Below are 9,497 nucleotides of genomic sequence, written 5' to 3'. Positions count from 1 at the left end.
ATAAGCAGGGTGACAATATACAGCCTTGACGTACTCCTTTTCCTATTTGGAACCAGTCTGTTGTTCCATGTCCAGTTCTAACTGTTGCTTCCTGACCTGCATACAGGTTTCTCAAGAGGCAGGTCAGGTGGTCTGGTATTCCCATCTCTTTCAGAATTTTCCACAGTTTATTGTGATCCACACACTCAAAGGCTTTGGCATAGTCAATAAAGCAGAAATAGATGTTTTTCTGGAACTCTCTTGCTTTTACCATGATCCAGCAGATGTTGGCAATTTGATCTCTGGTTCCTCTGCCTTTTCTAAAACCAGCTGGAACATCTGGAAGTTCAGGTTCACATATTGCTGAAACCTGGCTTGGAGAATTTTGAGCATTACTAGAGTGTGAGATGAGTGCAATTATGCAATAGTTTGAACATTCTTTGGTATTGCCTTTGGGATTGGAATGAAAACTGACCTTTTCCAGTCCTGTGGCCACTGCTGAGTTTTCCAAATTTGCTGGCATATTGAGGGCAGCACTTTCACAACATCATCTTTTAGGATTTGAACTAGCTCAACTGGAATTTCATCACCTCCACTAATTCAATATTACATTGGAATTAAAAAAAAAGACAGCTGATAACAGCAGAATCTGATCTACTGGATTACAGACCATTTACTCAATCTGAATAGGGCCTCCTACGGAAAGGCAAAATGGACAGAAGACCCCTGGAACAGGTGGTTTTGTTCTTTTGGGATGCACAAGCTTTGATGTAACGGGGGAATGAGAGGAGGATATACTGCGGGGTGGACGGGGAGGGACTTGCTGACCAGAGGTCCACTAGTGGAACTCAGGCCAATTCAGTAAGAGAACCAGCACAGCCTCTCATACTATAAACCCCAGGGGGCTAACTCCACAAGCAGCACAGAAAACAGCACAAAGTTCCACATAGGATGAGAAGGTCTCCTCAGTCACAGAGAAAAAGGAGAGTCAGTCAAGAAACCTATGTTCTATGTTCCAAGAGCACACACACAGTGGGCAAATAACAGTGATTGAAAATTAAAAAGGATATTTAAAAACATGTGCACATTTTTTTAAAAATGAGGAAAGCCAGGAAAAAATTGGTACCACCTGGAGTTATCTAATAGGATAAAGTAGCTAATTTAAATACAGTGTCAAAGAAACATACCTCACACACACAAAAAAAGGAAGGAAAACTGTTCCACAGATATTTTCAGTTCTTCACAGGGAAGAGTTTAAGGAGATACATACAGATCAAAGGAAGGAGGACTAGCAAGGGAATTCAGAAAATACAAATTTCTGGTGCTTCTGTCCTCAACAGGCTGAGCACAACCATATAGGGCAAAGGAAACTGGCGTCACATGCTTCTGAATAGCAGTTACAACACTAAGTTCCTGCTGCCAGGGAGGGGACGAAGTAAGTCTTTTCATTTTAATCAGATCATCATATTCACTTTTACATCATTATCAGCAGAAAAACTATACTAAGACTATACTTACTTTCTTGAAGAATACAAAGGTTTTACCTTTTATAAATCATTTAGGTCCTATTATGTTTTAGCTCTTTTTAGGTGTACTGTTCTAACACGTGTCAACTCCTGCGGCCACCACAATGATGCCAGAGCCACGGATCCAATAAACCTCCCTTATGCTGCACTCTATAGTTACCTCTTCTCCACCCCTAACCCCTCATCTTTTCACCATTTCATCTCTTCAGAATGTCATGTACATGGTATCATATAAATGGAGTCACTCAGCTTAGTTTTTAAAGGATATAGCCTTGAGTCTGGCTTCTTCCCCTTAGTGTAATGCCCTTGAGACCTGTGTCTTTCCCTTAGTACAGTAATGCCCTTGAGATACCTTTCTGCATCCCCATCAGCAATGTATGAAGATTCCAGTTGCTCCATATTCACACTCACACTTATTAGTGTTAGAGGAGTTTTAAAGTTTAGCCATTCTAATAGGTATGTGCCAGAATTTCCCCACTGTCTAAATGGTGAGCCTCTTTTAATGTTATTTGCCAACAGTATATTCTCTAGTTGTTTTCTTTGGGGTGTTTGTTTTCTTGTTCATTTTGAAAGGTCTTTAGATATCTTGGATATAAATTCTTTGTCAGATATGTGATTTGCAAATATTTTCTCCCACTCTATAGCTTGTCTTTTCATTCTCTGAACAGTGTTTTTCTCAAGTTTTAATTTTGATGAAGTCTATTTCATGCTCTTGTGGAGCATGCTTTTAGTATCATATCTAGAAGCTTTTTACCTTAAGTCTAGGACATAGTTTTTTTTTTTTTTTTTTGTACTGTTTTCTTCTAAAAGTTTTATTGCTTAACATTTAGATTACGATCCACTTTGAATCAAGTTTTTGTAGGAGCTTTAGGTCAAGGTTCCTTTATTTTTGCATATGGACATCCAGTTGTTTTAATTCCATTTATGGAAGACTATCCTTTTTCCACTAAAATTCCTTCACATTAAAAATATATATATTTATTTGGCTGCATCAGGTCTTAGCTGTGGCATGCAGGATCTTTCAGTTGCAGAATGTGGGATCCACTTCCCTGACCAGGGATCGAACCCAGGTCCCCTGCATTGGGAGCGCAGAGTCCCAGCCACTGGACCACCAGGAAGTTCACCTTCACATTTTTTTGTTAAAAATTGATCAGTCATGTTTGTATGGGTCTATTTCTGGACTCTGTCTTCTGTTCCACTCATCTGTCTACAGTCATGAATACTGTAGCTTTATAGTAATTCTTAAAATTGGGTGTGAGTCCTCTAGCTTTGTTCTTCTTTTACAGAACTGTCGTGATTTTAGTGTTTTTTTTTTTACCTTACCATATGTCATGTAGAATCAGTCTAACAGAAAATCCTGCAGAGGCTGTGATTAGAATTATAGTAAATCCATAGATCTGTTGGAGAGAATTGACATCTTAACTATATTAGGTCTTCTAATCCATAGACAGGGTATTTCTTTCCATTTACTAGGTTGTGATTTCGTTAGCATCTTGTAATTTTTCCACATACAGATCCTACATTTTTTGTTTGTTTGTTTTTGGCTGGCTGGGTCTTCGTTGCTGTGCATGGCTTTCTTTGGCTGTAGTGAGCGGGACTACCATCTGGTTGCAGTGTCAGGCTTCTCCTTGTGGCGGCTTCTCCGGTTGCAGAGCATGGGCTCTAGGACGCGCAGGCGTCAGCAGTTGTGGCACGTGGGTTTAGTTGGCATGCAGCATGTGGGATCTTCCTGGACCCAGATCAAACCATGTCCCCTGCATTGGCAGGCAGATTCTTAACCAATGAACACAAGGGAAGTCCCACCTACATGTTTTATTATTAGATTTATACCTAAGTATTTTTTCTTTTCTTCTTTGGAACTATTATAAATGATACTGTTTTGATAATTTCATTTCAGTGCTAGCATATCACTGATTTTGTGTGTTGATCTTATATCCTGCAGTCTGGCTAAACTATTTATTATATAGCTTTTTGATATATTCCATGGAATTTTCTATATGGATAGCCATGTGATCTGAAAAAAGGGACAGTTTTATTCCTTCTTTTCCAATCTGTTATTTTTCTTGACTTCACTGCACTGGCTAGGTCTTCTAGTATGATGTAGAATGGAAGTGAGAACAGACAGCTTTCCCTCATTTTGGATCTTAGGGTCAAAGCATTCTGTTCTTCGCCATTAACTATGATGTTCCCTGTAGGTTTTTTGTAGATGCCTTTTGTCAGGTTGAGTAAGTTTCCTTCCGTTCCTAGTTTGGTCTGTGTTTTTACCATGAACTGATGTTCAATCTTGTCAAACGCTTTTTCTGCTTCAATTGATATAATCATATGATTCTTTCTTTGGACCAGCAGGGTAAAGTACATTCATTGATTTTCAAATATTGAACCAGCCTTGCATTCCTGGGCTTTAGTTTCCCCATTCTGCCACATACTAACTGTATCTGCATCCAGGACTAAGCATCAGAATAGACAAAAAAAAAAGTGGAATCCATTTCAAGTTCTGGGAATTACAGCTCCACTGCTAAAGAAAAAAGGTTCTCTTCCTTTGGTTTTAGGTGCCTGCCCCCCTGCCACTGTAATCATTACTATGTCACTGCTGCCACCAGTGTGATACTGCCTGGGTGCTAGGATAGAGAAGGGGGGAAAAGGAAGGAAAAAACCCCCTGAGATTTCTTCCACCCTCTCTGACCCTTAGCTGATTCCCTTTCCTACTCTTCAGACCAGAGAGAGAGCTTCTCTTGGAGTTATTTCTGTTGACACCTGGAGTGTACTTCCAGGTTCAGAATCCTTCAAGTCCAGGCCTGGTGATACTAGAAAGGGGAAAAATGGTCATCTACCCATCAGCAGTTTGGTAGACTTTCATACTCTGGTCTTCTCCATTTGCTTACTGCCCTTTACATTTCTGTGTTCTCAGATAGCTGCTCCATTCATTCTGTCCAAGATTTATACTTGCATTAAGAAAGACAGAAGAGTATGCTTATCTATCTTCCCTAGAACTGGAATACAGGCCCGACTGTGTTTAATTTGTGAAACAGGAAATGTGAATGCTTTCAAAATCTAAATTGAAAGCCTACCTCCAAAGTTTGTACTATGAGCTTTTAAAAACTATGCATTAATTTGATTCCCAGGAAGTTTTTGTTTGCTGCTGTTGTTTTTTTAAGAGATGAAACTTTGCTTTTTGAAAACTTGGAAGTTTTGAGAGATAAGGATAATTTCTTCTCATGTATCTGTTAAGGTTCTTATCATGTAAGCAACAGCAATGGTCTCTGGATAACTTAAATAAAAGCAAAATTCCAAGCACATATTTTCAAAATAGCTGAGATAGGTTTATGTTGGAGGAAATGCCAGAAAGGACCTGAGAAGAGAAAGCCAAACTCACAGAAGTGAAGAAAGGCTAAAGAAGCAAACTCAGAAAGAAACCTGGATGTTAAGGAACCACAAATGCTCGAAAAGCCTTGACAAAGCTTTCTGTTTCAAGAAATTAAAATTTTAAGACAGTGTGAGATGCACCAGTCCCTCAAATGGGGTAAGTTCCCCCCCAAAGAAAATCAAGGTGATATCACCAAAGGTGCACAGCAAAAGCAACACATAAATGTTTCCCCAAGGACATGCCATATATGTTATTCTCCTGTGTTCACAAAAACCTGGGGCCTCTTTTAGTTATAAAAAGAAAACCAACATAGTGTCAATATCATTAACAGCTTATAGAAGCAGTTCTCAAACTTTTGGTCTCAGGATTCTTTATACTGTTAAATGTTAATGAGGACCCCCAAAGAACTTTTGTTTACATGGGTTATATCCATTGATATTTACTGTTATTAGAAATATAAAACATAAAAATTCAAGATATTTATTCATTGAAAAATAACAATAAACTTATTACAGGTTAATATAAATAACATATCTTCATGAAAACTACTTATTTTCTAAGACAAAAGTTTAATGAGAAGGGTGGCATTGTTTTACATTTTTGCAAATCTGGCTTAATAGAAGAAAGATGGTATTCTGCTTCTGTATTCATTCTGTTGTGATATGTTGTTTTGGTTGAAGGATATTAAAAAATTACAGCCTCACACAAAGTTGAAAAAGGGAGGATTATTTTAAGAGCTCTTTTAGAAAATGTGGATATTCTTCTTTGACTCTGCACCAAACTTTGGCAAGTGAACTTTTCATCATTATTATATTAAAATGTGATAGCCTAGCTTGCACTTTTAATGGATCTATTACCCTTGAATGGTTTTGCAATACAATTCATTGGTCATTTGGAAAATATTGGTTTACTGAGCTATGATCTTCCATGTGTTTGATACATTCATTAAAAATATTTTCAAAATCACAGTTATTAATATTATTATCAATCATATCAGAATTAAGTATTGGAAAGATACCCAGCATATGAATGTAGGTTTTCCAAAATTCTAATTTTCACCTGAAAAGCTTAAATTTTATCTCTGGCAACACATGCTCCCAATTGTTTCCATTGACATGACAAGTTCACTCTGCTCTCTCAAGAAAATGACTACCAGATTTACCACATCCAAAAAACCAAACTTTGTCAATTTCAAAAATGGTGTTCCATTACAAAAGCAGCTAGGTCAGCATGCAGCCCAATCACACAAGTACTTTTCCTGAAGAAAACCATCATGTTTTGGTATGCAATAGAAATACTACAGGAAAATTTCCTATTTTGTCAGATGAAATATTGAAAAAACATTTTGTTCAAGGCTTAATAAAATTATAATTTTTACTGCTTCATCAGACATTCTTAGGTGTATTAATAAAATTAATTAGGCTTAATAAAATTAATTTCTACTGCTTCATCAAAGACATTAACTGAAACTGGCTTTTTTTTAAACTGTAAGCATGTGCCAATGAAGAAGACAATGACTACTAATACATTTTATTATTGCTTTGGTCATGCTATGACACCAGAAATTTTACCCATCACTGCTTTTGCATCATCAGTGTAAATGTCAGTGCACTGAAAACCTCAATTAACATTTTGGCATTATTATGAAAATAGTTTTGAACCCTTTCAGGGTCCCAAAGACCTGCAAAGATCCCTGGACCATGCATGGAGAAGTTCATACTTAACAAATAACTTATTTGATAAACTTTAAAAAACAAATTTAATAAACTTTACAAAGCTTAAAAATACAACAAAAAGCCTCAGTGAGCCTAGGCATTCCAAGATATTTTCCTAAAGATGACCACTAACAGATTCTATGACTAAATAAGAAATTTTTTAAATAAATAAACTGGAGAGACAAGTGATACAACATCATTTAATAACTTGGATATTACTATGGTAGCCAGCCTCTAAGATGGCTCCCAGTGATCCCCACCTCCTGCATAGTCCCATTCCATACACTAATCCAGCTGGTCAGGTCTACGTGAACAAGAGCATATGGCAGAAGTGGTAAGTCACTTCTGAGATTAGTTTATAAAAGACTACAGCTTTCTCTTCTCTTCGATCACTACTGCTCTAGGGGAAGCAAGCTACTATGCTCTAAGTAGCCCAAAGGAGAGACAAGAACCTGAAGTCTTCAAGCCAACAGCTAGCAAGAAAGTGAGTCCTGCTAACAACCAATGGAGTGAGCACAGAAGTGGACTCATCAGCCCCGGATGAGTCAAAACTCAGATAACTACAACCGTAGCAGGCAGCTTCACTATAATCTCATCAGAGACTTCCAGATAGAAACACAGCTAAATCACTACCAGATTCCTACCCTGAACTAGCACCATTTCTTCCCATTCAAAAGATTCTTAAGCTATTTTCCAAGTAGGCATGGATTTCTCCTTTGCTAATGTCTTTTCTGGCATTTTATCTCTGACACAAACCTGACTCACCGATACTAAAAATCTATTCTTGTAATCATTCCTCCTTGGAATGGGAATTTCTCAGCATTCTTTGCAATACCAAAAGTAGATCCTGCCCCAAGGTCCTTAACTGAATAAATAAAGTATCGGCATCCCACACAGTTTTTTAACTTTTTTTTTAAACAGGGTGTCTGAGTACCCAGCACACAGCATAAGTGTCCGAAAGTCTTTGCTAAGCAAGGTTTTATCTCCTACCTCTCTGCTCTTGAGATCTCATCCTTTTAGGAGGTGCTCTTTTCTTACCAATTTCCTTACTTTCACCACCAAGACAATGCTGAGCTATTGTTGTTCAGTCCCCATCTCTGCATCTGCTTCCATACCCCCAGCCTTAGTTATTGGAGAAGAAAAAGCTTTTTCTGACTGGTTTCCATGGCCACTTCAGTATTTTAAATATAAATAAGTTCCACTACTTAAAGCTAACTGAACCATAACATAGTTCCAGTCCCAAGTTTCTAGACACTCTACAAGCTTTTTTCTTGTCAAGAACGCTGCCTGCACCAACCTCCTACCATTACTGTTTTTCTAACTTGCTGATTATCTCAGCATCTCTGATTTTGTCTGCTCAAAGGGAATGTTTCTTAAGCCTCTCAGTAATTGCATGAAAGAGCGCAATGCAGTCCCACATTTTCCAAGGCACCAGCTCTTCTCCTTAGTCTATAATAAACAAGGGTGACCATATCCTAGGCCAGTTACTTTTAGCACTTTCAACATGCTGCTCTGAATGGTACAACCTCCAAAATGTCATTCTTCAATGCCAACTCACTTCCTGTGTACTGTGGCCCCTCCTGTCATGGCCACAAGGAAGACCATCAAAAATCACAAAAGCTGAGCACGTGCCTCAACAGTCCTTTCCAAGACTGGGCTAGGAAGAAGGGTCACCTGATGAAGTAACACCTGTGTGTGTGAGTTAATGTGTTTTGAGTGTGCTTACTTGCTCTCTCTCCATCTCTGTCTGTCCTCCACCCCACACAGGAAAGATAAGCACTGATTCCTCAAAGAACTCTTATCTTTGTTAAAAGAAAAAAGAAATTAAAAATAGAGCCTTACAGCCTCCTTGACCAGTTTTCTACTGGATTCGATCACAGCCTCTGTCAGTGTAAATTCTGTTTTAATCATCTCCAGCACATTGATAGCTGATTCCAGTGGTGTGAGCTCAGCTTCCATATCAAAGGAACAGTCTAGGACAAAAAGCACAGTTTTCACTTTAACTGTTTTCTAAAGAGCAGAAGAATTATGTCTATATATATAAAACATGCAAATATAGTTAAGACTTGCATTTAATTTGTTGATATCCTGGCTACAGGCTTACAAACATGTTAAGGGTCCAAATTCAAATCCCTGAATTTCAAGTGACCTTCAGTAATTTTCAGGACAGGTAAAAAATTGTTTTTTTTTTTTTTAACACATGCATATGCATCTTAAATATCAGAATCAGATACAAACAGAAACTATAGATCATTTTGCTAAACAGCTGTCAAGATCAATTTAGGAAAAGAAAAAGGTGCTCATACTTTAAAAACCCTCTACTATGGAGGAAAAATGTCCATCTTCACATAATTCAATTTAGATAGCAACAAAGTTGGGGCGAGCAAGAAACAGGTGGGAGGAAATAAACACAAAAAAGCAGCCAAGAGAATACTAAGTGGAGAAAAGTAGAGCCAGGTAATAAACTCGTCCTAGAAGGAAAAAGACCACTGTGACTGAAACATAAGAGCCCACCTTAACCCCGAATCCTTCAGGATGTAAGTTTGAAAACAATGTAACCCTAAATAAGCTAAGAGAAGAACATAAAAAAATAGCCATACCTAAATTTTCCCCTTCTTCAATGCGCGACAGACACTGCATAACCCGCAGCAGCCGAGACACGGTATGCTCCTTCCCCAAGGGCCTGACAAGCAAAGCTGGGAAAGAAGACATCGTTGACTCGGCGACCCCCAGCCGCGACACGTGGGGGCGCGGGGAGTGTGCACAGATCCCCTTCCCAGGAGCCCCCAGCCTCCTTCCCCAGGGCCGGCCCTCACCCTGCATGATGTCCCGGATCTGCCTGAAGTCCCCGTACCGGCTACCCCGAAAGGCCCGCAGCGCCTCGTGGAAGTAGAACTTGAGCACCCAGCGGTT

General features: G+C 38.7%; 1 protein-coding gene across 1 annotated transcript in view; it reads right to left on the bottom strand.

Moving 5' to 3' along the window:
- Positions 1 to 9,497, bottom strand: part of TERF2 (telomeric repeat binding factor 2) — a 25,060-nt gene that overhangs the window by 12,640 nt on the left and 2,923 nt on the right. The window contains exons 3-5 of the mRNA XM_010851109.1: positions 9,401 to 9,497; positions 9,185 to 9,280; positions 8,427 to 8,557 (exon numbers count right to left, since the gene is read on the bottom strand). Of these exons, the coding sequence (XP_010849411.1) occupies positions 8,427 to 8,557; positions 9,185 to 9,280; positions 9,401 to 9,497 (324 nt within the window). The remainder of the gene's footprint in view (positions 1 to 8,426; positions 8,558 to 9,184; positions 9,281 to 9,400) is intronic.

Source organism: Bison bison, unplaced genomic scaffold (genome assembly GCF_000754665.1).
Source record: "Bison bison bison isolate TAMUID 2011002044 unplaced genomic scaffold, Bison_UMD1.0 scf7180017864297, whole genome shotgun sequence".
Lineage (NCBI taxonomy): Eukaryota > Metazoa > Chordata > Mammalia > Artiodactyla > Bovidae > Bison > Bison bison.
This window is presented reverse-complemented; position numbering and strand designations above follow the sequence as displayed.